Source organism: Crinia signifera, chromosome 4 (genome assembly GCF_055691185.1).
Source record: "Crinia signifera chromosome 4, ASM5569118v1, whole genome shotgun sequence".
Taxonomy (NCBI): Eukaryota; Metazoa; Chordata; class Amphibia; order Anura; family Myobatrachidae; genus Crinia; species Crinia signifera.
Genome location: NC_139220.1, coordinates 11,287,781 through 11,311,914, shown reverse-complemented (window position 1 = coordinate 11,311,914; position 24,134 = coordinate 11,287,781). Strand labels below are relative to the sequence as shown.

Below are 24,134 nucleotides of genomic sequence, written 5' to 3'. Positions count from 1 at the left end.
CCCCGTGTGCAGAATGTGACCTCACTGGTATCTGAGTGTCAGAGACTTTCACTTTCATTTCTCCCTCCTGCTGCAGCGATGGCGTCTGCTGATCTGAGACCGGAGCTGGACTGTTCCATCTGCCTGAGCATTTATACAGATCCTGTAACCCTGAGATGTGGCCACAACTTCTGCCGGGTCTGTATTGATCGTGTGCTGGATACACAGGAGGGGGCTGGAGTTTATAGCTGTCCTGAGTGCAGAGCAGAGTGTCAGGAGCGTCCTGCACTGATACGGAACATAACGCTGTGTAACATAGTGGGGAGGTTCCTGTCTGCTCGGCCAGATCAGGAGGAGACTGGGATCTGCTGCACTTACTGTGTGGACTCTCCTGTACCTGCTGCTAAGTCCTGTCTGCTGTGTGAGGCTTCTCTGTGTGATAAACACCTGAGAGTACACAGCAAGTCAGCAGCACACGTCTTATGTGACCCCACCACTGCCCTGGGGAACAGGAAATGCTCCGTTCATAAGAAGGTCCTGGAGTATTACTGCACTGAGGATGCTGCCTGTATCTGTGTATACTGTATGGGACTCGATGGAGAACATTGGGGACACCTGGTGGAGATGCTGGGTGAGGCCTCTGAGAAGAAGAAGGAGAAGCTGAGGAATGTTCTGCAGAAACTGACCACAAAAAGAGCGGAGACTGAGAAAAGAGTCCAGACACTGCAGGAGCACAGGAGAGAGGATCAGGGAAAAGCAGCGGCTGTAACAGAGACAGTCACTGCCTTGTTTAGTGACATCAGGAGACAGCTGGAAGACCTGGAGAAGAGAGTCCTGAGTGAGATCTCCAGGCAGGAACAGCGCGTTTCACTCTCAGTCTCTGATCTGATCCAGCAGCTGGAAATAAAGAAGGACGAGCTGTCCGGGAAGATGCGTCACATTGAGGAGCTGTGTAACATGCCTGACCCAGTGATTGTCCTACAGGAACCGGACACAGGGGACTTGTGTGACACTGAGGACACAGAGAGAAATGATAACCAGGTCCGTGGTGCAGGAGGTCTGGATGTGGGACTCATCTCAGAGACATTACACACATTATCTGATATAATAACAGGGATAAATACAGGGATCTATGTGCAGGAAGCTACAGACCTATTACTGGATGTAACCACAGCTGGTAACAATATACAGATATCAGGTGACAGGAAATCTGCCTCCGAGTCAGGTACAAACCAGAATCTCCCAGTAACACCAGAGAGATTTCAGTGTGGTCAGGTAATAAGCACCAGGGGAATCTCCTCAGGGCGCTTCTACTGGGAGGTGGATGGCAGTAAGTCAGCGTGGTGGAGGGTGGGGATGTGTTATCCCAGTATAGACAGGAGAGGACATCAGTCAGACATTGGTAATAATAACAAGTCCTGGTGTCTGCGTACGTGGTATAATCATTACTCAGTGATACATGACAGGAGAGAGATCCAGTTACCTGACAATATCCCCTGTGACAGAGTGAGGATATACCTGGATTATGAGGCAGGACAGATGTCCTTTTATTCTCTGTGTGACCCCATCAGACACTTACACACCTTTAATGCCACCCTCACTGAGCCCCTCCATGCTGCATTATATGTATGGAGCGGATGTATAACTATATCTGGTGGAGTCAGGAGCTGGAAGAAATTACCATAAGAAATTTGCCCAGAGACTCGTGATATCACAGGAAGGGGAATACAACTAGTGGGACTGTAAGCCAATAGAATTAAGCAGTGGGAGGAGCTACATCTGAGCCCCTCCTCCAGTGTAGTCAGGTGACCAGTGTGCCTGGATGTGTTCTCTAATTGCTGGGTTAGAAACTCTCATTATAAATATTTATATACTTCTTTGGCATGTCTCCGCCCTCTGTCTCACCTACAGCTGTGATTGGCTTCCAGTGTGCAGCACTTGCTCCTATTGGCTGTGATTTATGCAGGTGGTGAATGGGGTTTTGTATCTTTAAGTCTCTACTTAGAGGGAATTGTAGTTTTATACTGACTGTTCCTCAAATAATACAAGATAGGCTGGACTACAACTCCCAGCATGCCTCATTGACTGTTTAATATTGTGATATCTGTCAGTATCATTAAGAATAATTACCATTATTAGTTGAGGTGATAATTGTACTTATTATACAGCGCTCTCTTTATAACACAATTGTCACTTACCACTATGTACTGTGTCGGCATAAGAGCTTACCTAGCAGCATTTACATATGTACATTCTGAAAAGAATAACCCCCAACCTAGTATGTTCAAACCCCGCTCTACTCTGACACGATCCCCCCAAGCCTTACCTCAGCTGCCTGTTTGGGGTCTTCGAATTGGCACTGTATTAATAAAATCAGGACTGTAAATTGCAGACAGATATATATATATATATATATATATATATACAGTGGTCGAAGTGGGGCGGTATACGGGGGTATGCCATACCGCCACTTTAATCTGAAGATAAAAAAAAAAACTTTTTTTTCCCCCTCAGGATGCTCTCTGATCACTCAGCAGCGCATATTGTGCTTTTGTAATACCCCTGTACAACGGGGCAGTCTGGCAGGGGACGTTGATGGACAGGGGGGTGTCCGAAGGTGCGCACTATATTCACTCTTTACTTTTCCATACCCCCACTTCAAAATTTCCATACCCCCACTTCAAAATTTCCACTTCGACCACTGCATATATATATATATATATATATATATATATATATATATATATATATATATATATATATGTAGATATACCCAACTCACCTGTAGTGTTGTAGAGGGGGGGGGGGGGGTGCATGGTTCTTCTGCACCCTAGGCAAAGTGCCAGCTCTCCACCTGTCCTTAAACCACAAGACCAGCTTCCATCTCACATACCCCTATGTCCTACTTGTCCCTGGCACGCCACATTGCACCCCCTCTCATCCTTCACATACACATCTTCCTGCCAACACTTTACATGCCCACTCCACCTAGGGAAGAACATCAGAAGCCCACCATCAAATGATGGGTGGGCTTCTGGTATTGAATCTTTCAGTGTGATGGTAACTGACCATCGCATCAAAAGAATTCGATAGAAAAAAAATGAATATGATTCATGCGCAAAACAAAGCCCTTCTTTACACATGCGCAAGTATCTTCAGCGCGGCCACGCATGCGCAGAAGCACAGCAGCGAGTCTGATCGGGGAGCGGGACCATCGAATCACCATCAAATGTTTACCATTCGATGGTGGCAAGCATCGGAATGCCGCTATCTCATGGTAAAAGTACTACCATCAAAACAAAATCATCGATGGTTAAAAAACATCGCAATCCCCTTCCCCCCACACACATCCCAACCATAGAAGAGTTCTGTCTACATAGAGGACTATGTACTAATATTAATGTGAATCTTCATTCAAACACAATATGTTCATTTCCTCTCAATCAGGAAACCCTGGGGACTTCCCCGCACTATGACGGCTTGTTGGGAGATATTTCTATATAACATTATATAACTATCTATATTGGGTAATGTAACAGATATTGATACTAACATTACTGCCGGCAATATGGGATTTATTGGTTGGCAACTATTTGCTTTGATATTAATCTTATTCTCACTCAGCACAATATACATAATAATAAATATGATGCCTATGCAATAAATTCCAAATGCAAGTTAACCTCGTGTACGTTCTCACTTCTATGATCGTCTCTTGGTAAAAAAAATGATTACTAAAAAACATTCTCACCCTTATCCACAGCTCACCCCAAAGAGGGTGAGCCGAGACTGAGATACAAAGACTGCTGTTATTACACAGTGGGGCCGATTCAGATGAATTTGGCTCCTTCACCGATGTTTGGGATTTGCGCAAGCACGTATCTGCACATGTGCAAACCCCGGGCTGAATGGGCGCAGTATAATCACGGTGAGCTCGGGTGCCGGACGCGGTCCCGACAGTTATTTACCCAACGTCGGGATCCCGACTGTCAAAACACTGACAGACAGGTGCCCGGCGGCCACCCGCTATTTTCCCTCGTGGGGGTCCACGACCCCCATATAGGGAGAATAGAATAGGTGGCGAGCGCAGCAATCCCACAATGGGCTTTGTTGCGCTCACCATGCTGTCTGAGTCCAGGCAGTCGGGATCCTGACCTCGGGCTAATGACTGTCGGGATCCCAATTGTCAGAACCCTATACCGCACCCGGTGAGCTCATGTGTGCTTCTGCAGGCATGAAATACAATGGTGCATAGCATTGGAGGGAGAATGAGGTTATTCTGCTTCCCGGACCCCCTTTTACCCTCGTCCCGTGTCTGGGGGTGCTGGGTGCCAGTATAATTATATATAAGGCTGCAGGCCCAATTCTAAAGTGGTTGGAATAGTAATCTGCTATTTTCTGCGTCTTCTAAATCCTTATAAACTGCATTATTTCTATCTGTCTTATATGTATACAATCTATTATTTTATTATATTGTAATGTATGTATTGTGCTTCTGTCGTGTGACGTACTGGCTGAGAGCGCTATTTAGAGAGGATCCCTCAGTACACCGACACAGCGCTTGGGGGTTACACTCCTTGGGGAAGTTCTTCGGAATTTGCTGCGCAATGTAAGTGTTAATAAATAAATACATACATCTAGCGCTGTGCAGGTTTGCTGTGTTCTGTGATACTTTGTTAACATTAAAAAGTCTACTAAACATTATTTGGTATGCAGATACAATCGCAATTAAATACAAAATGTAGGCATGCTGCATATCATTGTATGCGACTGTATCTGCATATCAAATAATGTTACACTGTAGCATCACATTTAATATTCAGATACAGTAGCAATTACATACAGAATATAGGCATGCTGAATATCATTGTATGTGACAGTATCTGCATATCAAATAATTTTACACTGTAGCATCACATTTAATATGCAGATACAGTTGCAATTACATACAGAATATAGGCATGCTGAATATCATTTGAAGCAGCAAAAGCTGCCTGTGCATCTGTTTTGCATCCTATCGTGAATAAGATGCATTTGACTGGGAAAAAGTGAAACATTTACATGTACAGTACATGAGCTATATTGACAGATCAAGCTATGGTCCTTATTCAGATCTGATCGCTGTACAAATTTGTTCTCAAAAGGGGCAAAACCATGTGAACTGCAGGTGGGGCAGATGTAACATGTATAGAGAGAGTTAGATTTGAGTGAGTTATTTTGTTTCTGTGCAGGGTAAATACTGGCTGCATTATTATTACACTGCAATTTAGATTTCAGTTTTAACACACCCCACCCCACCTGCAGTGTACATGGTTTTGCCCATTTTGAGAACAAATTTGTACTGCGATCAGATCTGAATAAGGGCCTATGTTTTGCATTTTAAGTTTAAGAATCATTTTACAAATGTTTATTTGTTGTTATGTGCTGTAATTGTATGCTTGGAGTTGATTTTGTATAGTGCTAAATACAACTAATGCCCCCAGAAATACAGCTCTAATAATGTCTGACATTTTAGAGCTGTTTTGTGTCTGATTTTCTTACTCAGCTCTCATTACATTGGCTGAGTTGTGTGGTTAATACGGTGAAAACATCTGGATCCAACTTTTTCCTGGCAACTCTTATAAAGAGCTAAAAGCATCGGACTTTTAGGGAACTCGAACATTATTATATTATTATATTGCCCAATTTTGTTAAATGTCAGATTTTTTAGGCAAACTTCTCCCAAAATTGGCTGCCATTACATCCTGGTCGATGTCTCAGAGCAAGGGGTGAAGGAGGTAGTCCGTGACTCAGCAGAGTAGGAATTCCCAGAGCAGCACCCCTGTGTCTGCTCCTGCCCATGCCTATGGGTAATGACTGCTATAAAGTACAGATACCATATCAGTGACCACCATACAATTCAGACAGCATCCCAGTGACTGACAAACAGAACACGCAGCATCCCAGTGACCGCTACACAGCATTCATAGCATCCATAGCATAGCAACTAGGGCAACGTTGACCTTTTGTCATTGTCAACTTAGTGCATGTCGACCAGTTGGTGTGGGACAACCAGCTAATTGACCCCTAACTGTCATTGCTAAGCTCAGTCTGTAAAATGACTGTTAGGGGCCTCCAACTTTATCACTTTTGGAAGCTTGATACATCTGGCCCTATAAGAGGTGATGTAGCCCATAGCAACCAACCAGATTCTATCATTTCTATAGTTCTTCCTGTAAAATAATTGTCAGAATCTGATTGGTTGCTATGGGCAACATCACCTCTTTTCAGTTAGTCATTTTACCCCATAAGATGCATAGACATAGTATATTGGCCACTCAATTGAACCACCAATATATATTGCTGGACCATCGATCAGTATGTACCAGCAATATGTCAGTGATCAGCTTCGTACATACTTGCCTACCCTCCCGGCCCCCTGAGAAGGTGGGAAAATTTTCCACATGCTCCCTGTGGCCGGAGACCCCGGCACACGTGGGGCAAAGGACAATGGTGGCCGTGGGACTGAAAGGGTTAACCCCTTCAGCCCCAGCCGCCTGGACAGACAAAGGGCGCTTGGCGCCAAATTCAAAAACACGCACTGTTTGCTTTTATTTGTGTTGGGCGCCGCGGCCCCGGCTCCCCACCGACAGCCACGGACACTAGAGATGAAACGGATCATTAAGCTGAGCCGGGATCCGCCGCTCGGTGAAAAGATACGGGTCTTTTAGACAAACCCTCGGCTCGCTTTAAAAAAAGGGGGAATATACATGACCGAGTAAAAACACTGATCGATGGCTGGGCGCAGAATCACCATAATGGCAACCATCGATGGCGTCTGCACCGATGGCCATCCCTGGCAACAGCAGCTAATCTTTCTATCACTTGTAGTCACAGCACTGTACTCAGTCTACAGAGGTAGTACATCTCAGCTGCCACAGGTGGCAGCACTGAGATAAGGGAAATGCATTGTAAACTGAACCGGATCACCTTTTTGGGATCAGCGGCTCATTCGCTCTTGCGTGGGATCCGTTCAAAAGATCCTGTTCGTTCGCGAACGACCCATCTCTAGCGGACACCCTTTGCGCACCCCTTCCCCTGAAGAGTTGGCTGGCGCTGGAAGTCTAGATTCCCCAGTTCGTGGCGCCCGCCAGGGGGAGCCGGGACTCACCCACGCTGCAGGTGCCGGGTCAGCTCCGGCGGCTACGGCGAAGCACCGCCGTTAACCCCTGGCGTGCTGGGGGCAGGGAGCAGTGACTGCGCCGCGCTGCCCCGGGCGTCACGGAAGAAGGAGAGGCCACCAGCAGGGGCATGAGAGCGCTGCAGCCCCAGATCAGCTCCGGCGGCTGCAGCAGAGCACTGAAGTTAACCCCTGGCGTGCCAGGGGCAGAATGCGGTGACTGCGCTGTGTTGCCCAGCGGGGTGTGGGTGCGCCGCAGTCCAGTTCGAAGGCTGCAGCGGGCGGGATCAAGGTTTAACCCCCAGCGGCTAGTATTGTATATAAAAATGCACTTACTGTATGTGCTGTGTCCCAAGGGAATCCAGGGTCCTGTCTAGGCTGCTGGATCCCCCCTCCAAACTGCATCCCAAAAACGGAATGCGGTACTTGTTTCCTAGCACGGCGCCCGTCGGGTCCCCTCGCATACCTTAACTTAAGGTATGCGAGGGGACCCAATCAGACAAGACCGTCTTCAAAGACGTTTCTGTACAATTTAAAAATCGGTTGCATCGCATGCCATTATATGGCATGCGATGCAATGCGATGCGACCGACCCGGTTTTTACATTGGACCCAATGTTAAATGCCCCCAGACCTGATTTTTAATTGTATACCCACCCTCATGGTTAATTATTATGTCAAATGCACCCCCCCCCCCCCCCCATTGTTAACGCAACGCCACGATAAACGTCAACCCGAAGCGTGGAGAGCGCAGCGGTACGCGTCATCCGACCTTTTCATACCCCCACTATCCACACCTTGACGTGGAGTTGATTTACGTTTGTTTCCTTATGCTTGTCCTTTCTATGCATTTAATAGGCAGGGTCTCCCCGTTCAGTCCTGGTTTGTTTTGGGGATTCGCCTCTTAGCCTTGTCTCCGTTTTGTGTGGAGATTCCCCATACTCCATCTCTGGTGCTTGCGACTGGGTCGCATTCCCGTCATTGGCCAGGTGCCGGCAGATAGGGGCATCTTTCAGTTAGGCCCGTTAGTTAGAACGTCCTCTTGAGTTAGCCCTGACGATTGCTCACCTCTTGTCCATCCATAAGACCTGGCTGCATCGAGGTTGGAGCTGGCTTAACTCGCTCCTTAGGACGCGGCGGCCACAGGTGAAGCCTAGTTCCCGCAGGGGTTTGTCATCTGCCCGGGGTACTCAATAGAGTCAGTGTAGGGTTCACTGTGGCCGTTCTAAACAGCGGTCCCGGCTACGGGTTCACACCTGACCTCCAGCTCCCTGCCTCCTGTAGTCTCCCCCAGCACCCAGGCAGCAATCATAACATTAAAACCGGCCCAAACAGGTTTATAAGAGGTATTATATAACAACTTTTTGTTTGTTTTTGCTGTATTGGTGCGATGAATCCCACTCCTCAGACCTTCTCGGATCAATTCCAGGGGTTAACCCAAATGGTCCGGGATTTATCTTTGAAAGTAAATGCGTCCTCCAGATCCAGGGGTTTTGGAACCGAAAGTGAATTTGCCCGATCGTTTCTCAGGAGATCGGAGGGCTTTTTTTAACTTTCGGGAAAGCTGCAAGTTATATTTCCGACTTCGACCCCGGTCCTCTGGTTCAGAGTCCCAGCGAGTGGGCATGGTTATGTCCTTATTACAGGGGGACCCTCGGACTTGGGCATTTGGTCTACCTCCCGACAGCCCGGTCGACAACATTTTTAGCTCTTTAGGCTTACTATAGGGACTTTCTCGGCTCCTGATTGGCCAGAAATCATTTTGAGCAGAGACGCCAAGGAAGAAGGATCTCTGCGTCTCTAGTATACAGCGGAGCAGAGCGGGTACCAGCAGCCGGGAGCAGCGCGTCTTGAAGTGAAGATGCCGGGGTGGACGCCAGAGGACAGGTGAGTAGGATTTCCTCCACCAGGTACCCCTTTGGATTACTACGGATCCAGGACCCCGGACACTTCAGCCCTGGAGCCCCGGACCCGGACCAGCCCCGGAACCAAGCCACCGGACCGGACCCTGGGACCTACCTATGGGATCAAGATAGGTAAGTATCAGTGTGTTTGTGTAATGTATGTATTAAACTTTTATTTTTCTAATGTGTCAGTGTGTATTTATTTAACTATTTTTTTTTACTGTGGAATTACAAGACCCAGCGGGCCCTTTAATGCCCCGCAGGCTGGGACTTGTGGTTCTACAAGTCCCAGCTTGCGGGGAAGGCTTGCTGGGACTCATAGTTCCACAGGAAAAAACAATAGTTTTTTTCATCTATTTTTTTACAGCTCGATGCACACCGCCCAGGGGCATCGAGGACAGCACCAGGCTTCAGCCTGGTCAGGTAAGTCCTGGAGGGGGGGGACCCCTTAATTGGGGGGGGGTCCACACTCCCCCAGGACCCCTGGCCAGGCTGACCGGTCAGAGGGCTGAATGCTTTGGCCGGGGGGACTTGTATAAAAAGTCTCCCCCCGGCTGTGGCATTACCCTGCTGGCTGGTTTGGCCTGGGTCTGGTTCTTAAAATACTGGGGACCCCTAGTCATTTTGTCCCCCGTATTTTGGGAACCAGCCCCGGACCTCGCTGCACTCGGCACACTTTCTATTCTCAACTCCACGCCGACGTGGATAGTGGGGGTATGAAAAGGTTGGAGGACGCGTACCGCCGCCCCTCGCGGGCTCGCTGCGCTCACCACGCTTCGGGTTGACGTTGATCTTGGGGTGACGTTAACAATTGGGGGGGCCATTTCACACTTCAGGGTGAGTATTTGGGGTCTGTGGGCCATTTAACATTGTTCCGTATGTGAAATCGGGTCAATTGGGCCATTTAACATTGTTCCCTATGTAAAATCGCGGTAATCGCGTCGGTCGCATCGCATGCGATTTTTTGGCCGCATGTGATGCGACCGACGCAATTTTTTTACTTGCGATGCCTAGGATCAAAATCGTCGGCGCCGTTCTAGGTAACAAGTAACAATTTTCAAATTTCTAGGTGCATGAAAATGTTGTACCCATTTTCTCCTGAGTAGAGGGAAAATGGTAAAATTCTCCGCTTCCTGATGTGTCCATTTCACGTTTATCGAAACGCACTTTGCAGCAAGTCCCGGGGACGGTTACTATAAAGGAGGCCCCTGACTGCAGACTGGAGTCTACATTAAAATCTGTTTACAACACTGCAGGTGTGCTATTAAGGCCACCCTTAGCTTCATCATGGGTCTCAAGGGCCATGGAAAAATTGGCGGAGGAACTAAGGCTTGCAGCAGAATAGGTCCAGAATGGAACTTTTACCGTTAGCAGAGTTTATCAAAGACACTGCTACTTATGTGGGGGAAGCAGCAGCAGACATATCTGAATTAGGAGCTAAAATATCAGCTTCTGCAATCCTAACCAGGGGTTCCATATGGTTGAAGCCCTGGAGGCAGAGATTAAAAAGGCTGTAGAGGGATTACCTTACGTGGGTGATTTGCATTTTGGGCCGGAGATGGACAAACTCATTTCACAGTCCATGGGGGAAAGTCTACTTTCCTTGTGTTCCTTCTGTCCTCTGTCCAAGTCTGCAGTTTTCTAGCACATACTTTTGAGCATTTTGAGGTGCTTCAAACTACAGAGGCAGACCAAGGGGAAGTTTTCTCCTCCTTTTGTGGATGCAGAAGAACCAGAGCTGCTCCCACTGTACCAACCACAGCCCGCAGACAGGACTTTAAGCCTGCAGAGAAGACAGTGGGATTATGGGCTTCCCGCTCACTTGGGAGATCCGAAGGTGGCCGCTCGTCTAATGCTTTTTCTGGAAGCATGGAAATCCCACTGCAGGGATTCCTGGGTACTTCAAATAATCTTACAGGGTTACAAGCTAGAATTAGCTTATTGACCACCAAAATGGTACTTTACCACAGGCCTTCCAGCACAGGAAATATCTCAAAACGCCCTTTGCGACTCCATTCAAAACTCCTAGAGTCTGGAGTAATACACATATACACAAGAAGAAAGTTCTGTCCTGAGAAGTTCACTCCTTCCTTCAGTGGTGGCTCTGTACGCAGAACCTTCTGCAGGGGTTCAGTTTCAAGACCTGTTTATGGACAGTTCTCATGACAGACACGAGTCTCCGAGGATGGGGGCGTTAACGGGAGACCACCCCTTTCAGGGTGGTTGGACTCTTCCGAGGGCCAGTTTGCCGATCAACATCTTGGAGCTATGGGCAATAAGATCGGCGTTACTCCAGGCACACAATCTTTCGAGGGCAAGTCAGTCCGGATTCAGTCAGACAATGCAATGGCAGTTGCTTACATAAATTGCCAGGGAGGAACCAAAAGTTGATCAGCGACTTTTGGTTCCTCCCTGGTTGGTTCCAATCCTCGAGTAGGCAGAGATGTACACGAACAATTTCTCAGCAGGCTTCCTACTGGGGGGTGGAGAAATGGGAAGCAGATTTTCTCAGCTACCAGGACTTTCACCCAGGAAAACGGGCATTGCATAAGGAAGTATTTTACCAGATCACACATAGGTGGGGGACCATTCAGATATACTTGATTGAACAACAAACTACCAATGTATTGCGCCAAGTCCTGGGATCTAGCAGCAGTTGCAGTGGATGCACTGTCAATCCTGCGGAGCTACGACCTAGTGTATCTGTTCCCTCCATTCCCTCTGCTTCCAGAAGTACTCAAACGAATAAAAAGACAGTCCGTTTTGGCAATCTTAATAGCTCCGGATTGGCCGAGATGAAACAAGGTCTATTTTCTTACCCAGACTTAGAGTGTCTGCATTTGACGGCTTGGTTGTTGAGGCTGACCTTTTAAAGAGGCGGTGCATTCCTCCAGCTATAATTCCCACAATGATGAAAGCTCGTAAAACATTACCATCGCATTTGGAAGAGGAATGTGAGATGGTGTGAGGTCAGGAAATTACCTGAGGTAGTATTTAGTCTCTCTAGGTTGTTAGATTTCCTACAGACTGGCCTGGAGGCAGGTCTTAGGTTAGGATCACTCAAGGTGCAGGTCTCTGCACTTTTAGTATTCTTTCATAGACGCCTAGCCTTAATTCCGGAAGTTCAAATTTTCCTCAAAAGGAGTCCTGTACATACAACACCCTTTTGTGGCTCTGACGAAGCCATGGGATTTTGTCCTTCCTCCAGACAGAGGTTTTTGAACCCCTGAAGTCATTGGATTTAAAGTTCCTCGCTTGGAAGACAGTCATGTTTTCTTGTTCTAGTGTCAGAGCATAGAGTGTCAGAACTGGGGGTATTGTCCTGTAGGTCTCTTTTCTTAATATTCCATAAGGACCGTGCCAGTTCTGCGGCTTCTTTCGGTAGGGCAGTTTTCCAGGAGTCCCTCCGCTCTCCTGCCTGGGAGTAAAGCTTGGGTAGTTCCCCATATGTCAATGACTGGAGTGTCCCCTGCTGCACGCTGGAGAAATTAGAAATTTGGTACTTACCGATTTCCGAATTCCTTTTCTCAGAGTCAGAAGGGAACACTACACGCCCTCCCAGCATTTGTTCTCCTGTTTTTTTGCATATGTTTATTTGTGGTTGAATATGTTCTTATAGTTATGCTTGTGTTAACCTCTTTCTTCTTCCTCCTCCTTCCTGGAGCTACCCTGCTCTCTCCTCCTCTCAGACACAGTTTTTCTAAGACTGAGGTCTGGGTGGGGATAGAGCGGGGAGGAGCCAGCCACATCAAAATTCTTAAAGTGCCGACTCCTCAATACACCAGCTCTATCCCAATACGTCACTGACTGCAGTGCCCCCTGGTGACTCGGAGAAAGGGAATTATCGATAAGTACGAAATTCCCCATTTTCAAGTCGTATCTTCTTTTGAACTACTGGATGAATTCAGCAGTATGAATGATAGTAAATGAGCACACCACCATAGAAATCATGGCCAGATACGTCCGTGTTCTATTGATGGGAAATCAGCCGAATTTGTCTGATAGTATATTAGCAGATGCTAATTTACCATCAGGATTTAACATTGAATGGATACAAACAAGGGAGGATTGTCTCTTGGAACTGGCCCAGGAGCAGGGGGGGGGAGGGGGGGTGGCGGTATGGCAGGGTGGGTGGCTGCGGCTGTATGCATGGGGGGTGGCAGCAGCGGCGGTATGCCCGGGAGTGGGGGGTGGGGTAGCGTCGCTAGGGGAGGGGGCAGTACCAAAATGGTAAAAGATATGGATGTTTTCCCGAGCACCTACTTAGGCTGCCACATAAGCTATAAATAAAGGATATTCCCAAATCCTTAGAATTGCACAATATTACCAGTAAAGAAAATATAACTTCAAACGGCGCCCCAGGTGAGAAGGAAGATTGTGGTTAACAATAACGTCAGGGGGTGGTAGAAAAAGCATAAAATTATACTTCCATTATCATACGTGAAGATCCATCCTGTGGCACGGAGTGACCAGACAAGGAGGACTTAAGGATCGTTTCCTTTTGCAGCTGTCCCAGACCTGTTACCCAGGCACCGGACTGGTGACTATTGATAAACAATTGCATCAACTGCTTAAAAACCAGTTCTGATACTTATGCTGGTGATTGTTCCCTTTGCATCCATTGTCTGGAGTTTTTATTGGATATTGTTTGTAGAAATGTTTGTTGTTTTACTTGTAATAAAACCGGCTTCACCATCATAAGTCCTCCTTCTTTTACATAATTAGAGTATCATATCCATCAAAAGAGTCTTGAATGTTGATGTGAAAACAGGATGGATCTTCACGTATGATAATGGAAGTATAGTTTTATGATTTTTCGGTACTTGTGTAGTTTCACGGCGCTGCCGCGCGCACAGTCTGTCTCTGAAACTTGGCAGCCTGAGAGGCTCTGTTTAACTGTGCGCGTGCAGCTCTAGCTCTGCCTGACTGGGCTCGTCCCGCTCTATCTGTAAGCTACGTATTGACAGCTACGTTAACAGCGTAGCGGCCGGGCAGCAGCAGCAGCGCGCTGCCCAGGCGCTGACAGGTCACTGTGGGACTTGTAGTTCCACAGTGAAATAGGCCGCCCTGCGCACCGCTGACAACGGGGGCATGTAAAAGTGGACACCCCAGGCACCCCCCAGCACACCGCTACCAAAGGGGGAGTCAGCCATGCAGACGCTAAATTTAGACGCAAAAGCATCTGAAAACCGGACTACCTGCAAGCCGCTAAGAAGGGGGAGTCAGGATTCAGATGATAAAGCTTCTGAAACCCGACTACCTGCTAGCCGCTACGAAGGGGTCGTGTCCCCATGCAGACGCTAAAACCTTGACGCTTTAGCGTCTGAAAACCGGACTACCTGCTAGCTGCTAACAAGCCGGGGGGTTTCTGGACTTAGACGCTTTAGCGTCTGAAACCCGACTAACTGCTAGCCGCTAAGAAGCCGGGGGGGGGGGGGGGGTTTCTGGACTTAGACGCTAAAGCCTCTGAATTTAGTTGGGACTAGGGGTACATCTAAATTTAGATGCTAAAGCATCTAAGCAGCGAGCCACCGAGCCCGAAGCGTGGCGAGCAGACGCGGACATCTGTGAAGCCCGCGAGGGGACACGGATACCTGTGAAGGTATCCGTGTGCGCTCGCCACGCTTCGGGCTCGGTGGCACGCTGCGCTCGCCACACTTTCTATTCTCAACTCCATACCGACGTGGATAGTGGGGGTATGAAAAGGTCGTAGGACGCGTACCACCGCCGCTCGCCACGCTTCGGGTTGGCGTGAATAGTGGTGCTGATTCTGGAACACATTCAAACCTGCACACTCACACACCTGAGACAGTAATGACAATATTTAACTTTTTTTTAGTTGAAATTTAAGTGGAAGATAACTGGAGAATATAAATGATTTGAATGACATGTAAGTAATCAGCGTAACGAACAGTCCAACATTAATTAAAAAGTCATGATTGGTCGGTAGAACAGGAAGGAGCTTCTGCGTCGACGTCACCGCCAGCACTTGCAGAGGAGTCGGCTGGCTCGGCGCTCTCATTCTCCTTCTCGACCAGCGGGAGCAGGGCCAGAGCATGCAGGATGCGTAGGAAAGGGTCCTGGGCACCTAAACTCTGCCTCCACATAAACTCCTGGAGGTAGGAGTCCAGGTGATGGCGCCCGGTACCCCTTTGGCGCTTATTACGCCACTTGCAGCTGCCCCACAGGCGCTCTATATACTGGGTGTGCACCCCAGTGTCCGGGTCAACGAAGTTGTACTTCCATGGACGTAACCAGCCTGCTGGAGCTGCTGGGTGTTTTAGGCCCTCCAACAGTCCGTGTAGACGGTGGTGCCGGGCTCAACATGGGCCTCGATGGCAGCCTTCAGGGTGGCCGCATCCCGCCGCTCCACCGCAGTCATGAAGCACTGCCCAGTCTCCCTGGATATGCCCGCGAACACCCACTGCTGAGGCAGGAGCCGTCCAACATTGCTTTTCCTCTTGACATAGAGGCTCTCGTCGACCTCGACAATATGACCCGGGCCTCCGATTCGCCGCTGAGGCTGCGCCAGCAGGTCCACCGTGCAGGCCTCCCTCATCAGGTTGTTGTACTGCACGGCGGTTTTCTGTGAAATGTTGAGCTGTCTGTCACAGAATTTAATGCTGGTCAGCTCTTCTGCCCAGCAATATAGGAAGCGGATGAGGGTCACAAAGCTGAGGCGAGACCCCCGAAACCACTGTGCAGACCTCACGCTCAGCTTCTTGCGGCAACTGCGAATGTGGCAGCGTCACATGCGCTCTTTCACGCTGAGCCTCATGGGGTGGCCATTGGGGCAGGTCTGGGTCTGCGGCAGGAACTGGCGGGCCTGCAAGAAAGCCACCGCCTCCTCCTCCGTTTGCGGCAGACTAAACAGCGTCAGACGCTCCATTGCCATAGTCAGGTACGCCACTGCCATTATGCACCTCCGTCTCTCACACAGGGCTACTACTGACTGACTATGCTAACTGCGTAGCGCTCTGACTGACTACGTTACGCTGTCCGCGCGGAGCTAAGCAGCGCGCGGAGCTAAGCAGCAGACTGGAATTCAGACGCTAAATTCGTCTCAAAGCGCCTAAAATGTTAGCGTCTACATTGGGGACACCCCCTGTGGTAGCGGTGTGCCGGGGTGTGCGATTTAGAAGCCACGCGCAGCGCTACGTTACATCACGTTACATTATAGCTAGAGCGGCACGCGAGCCTCTGGCAGGCTGCCAAGTTTCAGAGTCAGTGGCGCCGTGAAACTACAAAAGTACGGATTTTTCTACCACCCCGACATTATTGTTAATCGCGTTCTTCCTTCTCACCTGGGGCGCCGTTTGAAGTTATATTTTCTTCACTGGTACCAAATTTGGGCAAAGAGTCATTCGGGGATACTTAATATTTGCAGCTAACCCACAAAACTGGTGTTTTTGGGGATTTAGCCGCAAATATAGAATGATAAATGGGCCCCTAAGTGCATCTGCTGAACACAATCCTTCTCTCCTCCTGATTACTGGAAACAGAGGTAGAAAGGCAGAATTTGTGTGGGAATCACATAAAAAAAAAGATATTAGATAATGTGACGAGCAGTGAAGGGGTTAACAAGAAGGTGACACGATGACTGATATCACTCTGCTTAGCCAAGTAGTGCAATTTATTTGTAATGTTAAAATCAGTTTCTAAGATTGCACGATGGTGTATAAAAAAAACTCTGGCACCAGCTCTTCTGCTGATACTGTCGCAGCAATCAGTATTCATGTAATATTTCCTAGTCATGAAACTGTAATTGTCATTTTTATGAAGAAAACTGTTATTTTATGGATTAGCTCCTGTCTCTAAGTATGGGATGCGGTCATTTGGTCAAATGCATTATGGTAGAATGTCATTACATCGAATCCATTAGGTCGAATTGCTAAAAGGTCGACATGATTCTAGGTCGACATGGGAAAAGGTCGAAATGATTCTAGGTCGAAAGGTCATTAGTTCGACAGGTCATTAGGTCGACAAGGTCATTAGTTCGACATTGTCTAAGTCGACATTCACAAAGTCGACATGGGGTTTTTCACTGTTTTTTGAGCCGACATGTGCTGACAGGCGGTATTTCATGCCCTACCATCCACTAGGGCGTGGTGGGAGAATAAAATAGTGTGCCGAGCGTAGCGAGGCACCGTGCCCGACGCATAGCGAGCGCAGCGAGCGATGCGAGGGGATGCAGTGCACTTTAAACTGTGTCCATGTCGACTGTGTTGACATTCAGGTAAAAAAACAGTGAAAAACCCCATGTCGACTTTGTTAATGTCGACCTAGACAATGTCGAACTAATGACCTTGTCGACCTAATGACCTGTCGAACTAATGACCTTTCGACCTAGAATCATTTCGACCTTTTCCCATGTCGACCTAGAATCATGTCGACCTTTTAGCAATTCGACCTAAAGGATTCGATGTAATGACATTCGACCATAATGCATTCGACCAATTGATCCCAACCCCTAAGTATACATGAATTCATTCTGAGTGGAGTCACTGGTCTCGGAGTGTCAGCTCCCCCTCCCCCTGTGTGCAGAATGTGACCTCACTGGTATCTGAGTGTCAGGGACCGCCTCTTTCATTTCCTCCTTCCTGCTGCCAGAGATGGCGTCTACTGATCTGAGACAGGAGCTGGTCTGTTCCATCTGCCTGAGCATTTATACAGATCCTGTAACCCTGAGATGTGGCCACAACTTCTGCCGGGTCTGTATTGATCGTGTGCTGGATACACAGGAGGGGGCTGGAGTTTATAGCTGTCCTCAGTGCAGAGCAGAGTGTCAGGAGCGTCCTGCACTGCAGAGGAACATAACACTGTGTAACATAGTGGGGAGGTTCCTGTCTGCTCGGCCAGATCAGGAGACTGGGATCTTCTGCACTTACTGTGTGGACTCTCCTGTACCTGCTGCTAAGTCCTGTCTGCATTGTGAGGCTTCTCTGTGTGATAAACACCTGAGCGTACACAGCAAGTCAGCAGAACACGTCTTATGTGACCCCACCACTGCCCTGGGGAACAGGAAATGCTCTGTCCATAAGAAGGTCCTGGAGTATTACTGCACTGAGGATGCTGCCTGTATCTGTGTGTACTGCTCAGCTGGAGAACATCGGGGACACCTGGTGGAGATGCTTGGTGAGGCCTCTGATAAGAAGAAGGAGAAGCTGAGGGATGTTCTGCAGAAACTGACCACAAAGAGATCGGAGACTGAGAAAAGAGTCCAGAGACTGCAGGAGCGCAGGAGAGAAGATCAGGGAAAAGCAGCAGGTGTAACAGAGACAGTCACTGCCCTGTTTAGAGACCTCAGGAGACAGCTGGAAGACCTAGAGAAGAAAGTCCTGAGTGAGATCTCCAGGCAGGAACAGCGCGTTACACTCTCAATCTCTGATCTGATCCAGCAGCTGGAAATAAAGAAGGACGAGCTGTCCGGGAAGATGCGTCACATTGAGGAGCTGTGTAACATGTCTGACCCAGTGATTGTCTTACAGGAACCGGACACAGGGTACTTGTGTGATAGCAGAGACAGAAAGAGACGGTATATACAGGTCCATGATGGAGGAGATCTGGATGTTGGTTCCCTCTCCGAGACATTACACACATTATCTGCTATAACAACAGATATAAATACAGGGATCTATGTGCAGGAAGCTACAGATCTATTACTGGATGTAACCACAGCCAGTGATGATATACAGATATCAGGTGACAGGAAATCTGCATCATGGTCAGATATAGACCAGAATTATCCAGTAACACCAGAGAGATTTCAGTGTGGTCAGGTAATAAGCACCAGGGGATTCTCCTCAGGGCGACATTACTGGGATGTGGATGTCAGTAAGTCATGGTGCTGGAGGGTGGGGATGTGTTATCCCAGTATAGACAGGAGAGGAGATCAGTCAGCCATTGGAGATAATAACAAGTCCTGGTGTCTGCGTAGGGGGTGGTGGTATAATCAGTTCATAGTGAGACATAATAGGAGAGAGACCCGGTTACCTGACAATATCCATTGTGACAGAGTGAGGATATACCTGGATTATGAGGCAGGACAGATTTCCTTTTGTTCTCTAGGTGACCCCATCAGACACTTACACACCTACACTGCCGCCCTCACTGAGCCCCTCCATGCTGCATTATGGGTAGAGAGAGGGTGTGTAACTATATGTGGGGGAGTCAGAAACTGGGAGAAATTACCGTAGGAAATATACCCAGAGACTGGTGATATCACAGGAAGAGGAATACAACTAGTAATAGAATGAAGCAGTGGGAGGAGCTACATCTGAGCCCCTCCTCCAGTGTAGTCAGGTGACCAGTGTGCCTGGATGTGTTCTCTTATTGCTGCGTTAGAAACTCTCATTATTTATAAAAAAAAATTGGCATGTCTCCGCCCTTTGTCTCACCTACAACTGTGATTGGCTGCCAGTGTGCAGCACTTGCTCCTATTGGCTGTGATTTATGCAGGTGGTGAATGGGGTGTTGTATCTTTAAGTCTCTACTTACAGGGAATTGTAGTTTTATACTGACTGTTCCTCAAATAATACAAGATAAGCTGGACTACAACTCCCAGCATGCCTCATTGACTGTTTAATATTGTGATATCTGTCAGTACCATTAAGAATAATTACCATTATTAGTTGAGGTGATAAATGTCCTTATTATACAGCGCTCTCTTTATAACACAATTGTCACTTACCACTATGTACTGTGTCGGCATAAGAGCTTACCTAGCAGCATTTACATATGTACATTCTGAAAAGAATAACCCCCAACCCAGTATGTTCATACCCGGCTGTACTCTGACATGATCCCCCCCCATTGCGGGGGGTGTGCTGCGAATCGCGGGAATATGAAAACATTCTTAAAATGAAAAATAAATCTTCAAAAACTCATGTCAACCTTTTTCATTGTCGACCATAGCCGTGTCAGTGTTTTGCATGTGCCATTTGATCCTGGGGTTGCTGTGAATCACGGCGGCTGGGGGGTGGTGGGGGGTGTCCGCGGGAGGGGGCGTCGCGGGGGGGGTGTGCCATGAATTGCGGGAGGGGGAGTCGCGGGGGTGGGTGCTGCGAATTGCGAAAGGGGGGGTCCCGGGGCCGGGGGGTTTGCCGTGAATCAGGGGGGGTGCCGGGAATCGCGGGGGGTGCAGGGGGGATGGCGCGGGGGTTGCAGCGAATCGCGGAAGGGGGGGATGCGGGGATGGGCTGCCGCGAATCGCGGGAGGAGAGGGGGCGCGGGGGGTGGGGTGCCCGGAATCGCCAGGGGGGGGTCGTGGGGGCTGGGGTTGCCGCAAATCGTGGGGTCACGGGGGGGGGGGTGGTGCGAATCGCGGGAGGGGGTAGCGGGGGGGTGTGTCCTGCGAATAGCGGGAGGGGAGTGCCGCGAATTGCCGGAGGGGGGGCGCTCACCTGGTTTGTCTGGTGAGTAGCTGTGTCTTTGCTGGGTAACATGGGGAGGCAGAGGGTGTCTGGCACTGTGGGCTCACTGGGCTGGTTCTCTGTCATGTGAATCAGAGGCTCCACCCAGTGTTAGAGAGTCAGACACACTTTGAGTGACAGATGTAGCCAAATATATAAGAGATATACGCAACGCACCTGTAGTGTTGTAGAGGGGGGGGGGGGTGCATGGTTCTTCTGCAACCTAGGCATAGTGCCAGCTCTCCACCTGTCCTTTAACCACAAGACCAGCTTTCATCTCACATACCCCTACTCTATGTCCTACACGCCACATTACACCCCCTCTCGTCCTTCACATACACATCTGCCCCTCACCCCACCTAGGGATTGAAATCAGAAGCCAAACATCAAATGATGGGTGGGCTTCCACCATCGAATCTTTCAATGTAATGGTAACTGACCATCGCATCAAAATAATTTGATAGAAAAAAAATGAATGATTCATGCGCAAATATCTTCAGCATGGCCACGCATGTGCAGAAGCACAGCAGCATGTCTGATCAGAGGGGCGGGACCATCGAATCCCCATCAAATGTTTACCATTCGATGGTGGCAAGCATCGGAATGCATCTCATGGTAAAAGTACTACCATCAAAACAAAATCATTTGACTGGAACGTTTGCAGAGTATTCCGGCTTAGTATACTTCCGAGATGCCTCCTTGTAATAAACATATTATACATTCCTACGGTAGTATGCTAAAACATATAACACATTTCACTTCAGACACAATGGAAATAGAACAGTTTCCAACACAATAAATAAATAGATATTAATTAACCTTGAATTATTATTGCGCAATAATAGAAGTATTTGCAAGTGTACACTAGTTCTAAAAAAAATATAAGCGCTTGGATTATTTTGTAGCGTTCCACATATTTGTTGCTGGCTTTCCTAAGTCACTACTGTGCCCACCTGAGTCCTGTAAGGTGAGTACGGGAATAATAGGAGTATAACTTCTAGGAAGTATTTGTAATCCACCACAGGGTCTCTAATACCAAAGGCAATATTCTTTGCAATAATGGGCGATATTCAATGTGGATTTTGGCGATGTGCAGCGAATCCTGTTTAGGATTCGCTGCACATTCGCCACTGGTCGCCGCGTTCCGGAGCCTCGCCGGCTCCGGTATTCAACGAGTCAGGGGCTCGCTGCCCCTGACCTGCGAATATGAGCTCCTGCGGCGAACGCCGCAGGGAGCCTAAGGACGGTGGCAGGCAGGGAGATGGAAGTCTCCCTGCCTGCCCACAACGTTTGTGGGGGGTGAGGTGGGCTCCCCGGGTGCCAGGCAGCACAGGCTGCCCCCCGGGGGTGCCAGCAGGGGACCGGGCATATTCACTACACCCGAATATGAATATGTAATGATCTGGTGAAGTGAATATATGAATATCTAATGAGCGGCTCGGCTCCGGCCCCCTGCTGGCTGGTCTGTGTAAAAAAAAAAATATATATATATATATATATATATTTTTTTTTTATTAAATATATATTCATGTGCTTACAGCACATGAATAAAAATAGCATGCCCCTCCTCAGAATTAAATTCCTGATTTTTTGACACTAATTGTAAAAAACAAAACACTTTATTTTAAAAGTTCACCTTCCACTTCACCATAAAAAGATAGCGATTGCTACTCGGTGAATCATGGCGAAAAAAACCTTGAAATGTATTCGCCATCTGGTCATTGAATAGGGTGATTCACCGTTTTAGTCAGAAATTCGCCTTACAGCACAAAATCGCCATAAAAACCTGGCGAATCAGCCTCATTGAGTACCGCCCGTTGTATCCTACATGTAGGCCTCACCCCACCGCACGCCACTGATGTAGGCTTGAACTGTCATTGACGCTGTCACTCTCTCTTGGGATGTGTTTATAAGTCTGCTTAGAATCCAAGGACTGTACTGTATTACTGAGCTAATAAATGTTACCTTGTTAATAGATAAAGAGGCCGGCACTTTGTATGTTGCAGTTTAATCAACTTGGAGCTTAGTGAATAGAGTTGTGGATATAAATGGGTGCCGGACAGGGTCCCGACAGTCGGAATCCCGACAGTCATTAACCCGACGTCGGGATCCCGACTGTTAAAACACCGACGGCCGGCGGCTATTTTCCCTCGTGGAGGTCCACGACCCCCATAGAGGGAGAATAGAATAGGTGGCGAGCGTAGCTCGCCACCGTGCCGGCAGCGTGGCGAGTGCAGCGAGCCCGCAAGGGGCTTTGTTGCGCTGGCCACGCTGTCTGAGGCCAGGCAGTCGGGATCCCGACGTCGGGATAATGACTGTCGGGATCCCGACTGTCGGTGCGTCATACCACACCCATATAAATCTATCATCTTATTGCAGCTCAAATGTCTCTCTCTCTCCAGGGCCGTAACTAGGGGGGGGGGGGCTAGGGGGTCACCCGCACTGGGCGCTGGGTGGGGGGGGGGGGGGGGGCGCTGACTGAGGCTTGTTATGGTAGATGAATGATCCTCCTACTTTACATGACACCACCGCAGGCCGTTGGGTCCCTCCAGCGTGATGTGTGACGATGTGGGTGTGAGATCATCACCCGTATCACATCGCAATGTGGAGGAGCGACTGTGCACTGCAGCAGCAGGACTCAGAGCGGAGGGACAGCCGGCGCGTAAAGAGCCGGGGCGGGATCGTCCAGCATCCCACTACAACTGCTACAGTACCAGTTCAGCATGGCACCACCAGGCTGCAAGCCTCCACACCATCGACAGGACACAGAGGGCATGGCGGCGGCGGGACACAGCAGCGGGCCCGGCCAGCAGACACTGACTGCAATAAAGTTACACTGTGCACGGTGACAGCACAGTTACATGGGCGGCGGTGCTGCACAACACCTCCAGAACAGGCTGCGCATCCGAGCACACAGGTGAGGGCAGCGGGATTCGGGACACAAAACAGAGAAGCAGGCTGGCGGCAGACACAGTTACATGGTGACACTGCACCACACCACCGTATATATATATATATATTTTTTGGGGGGGGGCAATGCCTTGCCCTGGGCGCCAGAAAACCTAGTTTCGGCCCTGCGCTCTCTCTGACGATCACTGAGTTGCAGCCCTGACTGACAGGAAACATAGGACATAATCCTCCGTGTGGTTACAGAGTGTAGCCCAATATAATCAATAGTACTTGTTTCCTAGCACGGCCACACCGATTTACATCGGGGTGGTCGTGTCGGAAAAATCGGGTCGATCGCATCGCATGCGATTTGGTCGCATGCGATGCGATCGACGCGACCGACTCGATTTTTGACCCGATTTTTTGATTGAATGAAATGTAAATCGGGTCCCTGGGACCCTATTTTACATTGGATTCAATGTAAAATATTCCCTACACCCCCAAATTTAATGACGTGAACCCCACCCCACGATAGACGCCAACCCGAAGCGCGGCGAGCGCATCGAGCCCGCTAGGGGCGGCGGTGCGCGTCCTCCGACCTTTTCATACCCCTACTATCCACGTCGGCGTGGAGTTGAGAATAGAATAGTGTGGCGAGCCACCGAGCCCGAAGCGTGGCGAGCGCAGCACGCCCCGCGAGGGGACGCGTATACCTGTGAAGTTATACGCGTCCCCTCGCGGGGCTCGCTGCGCTCGCCACGCTTCGGGCTCGCCACACTATTCTATTCTCAAC

General features: G+C 48.9%; 2 protein-coding genes across 2 annotated transcripts; both read left to right on the top strand.

Moving 5' to 3' along the window:
• On the top strand, positions 1-4,599 carry LOC146073694 (E3 ubiquitin/ISG15 ligase TRIM25-like). Its single transcript, XM_083181083.1, has one exon. The coding sequence runs from the start codon at positions 79-81 to the stop codon at positions 1,663-1,665; it is 1,587 nt and encodes a 528-aa protein (XP_083037209.1). The 5' UTR covers positions 1-78; the 3' UTR covers positions 1,666-4,599.
• A 13,021-nt stretch (positions 4,600-17,620) lies between these two features.
• On the top strand, positions 17,621-19,933 carry LOC146073693 (E3 ubiquitin/ISG15 ligase TRIM25-like). Its single transcript, XM_083181082.1, has one exon. It carries the CDS (start codon positions 17,654-17,656, stop codon positions 19,235-19,237), a length of 1,584 nt encoding a protein of 527 aa, XP_083037208.1. The 5' UTR covers positions 17,621-17,653; the 3' UTR covers positions 19,238-19,933.
• The last annotated feature ends 4,201 nt before the right edge of the window (positions 19,934-24,134 follow it).

Bases quoted from the DNA above. Each gene is read 5' to 3' on its own strand.
- LOC146073694 (XM_083181083.1), top strand. From the start codon at position 79: ATGGCGTCTGCTGATCTGAGACCGGAGCTGGACTGTTCCATCTGCCTG.
- LOC146073693 (XM_083181082.1), top strand. From the start codon at position 17,654: ATGGCGTCTACTGATCTGAGACAGGAGCTGGTCTGTTCCATCTGCCTG.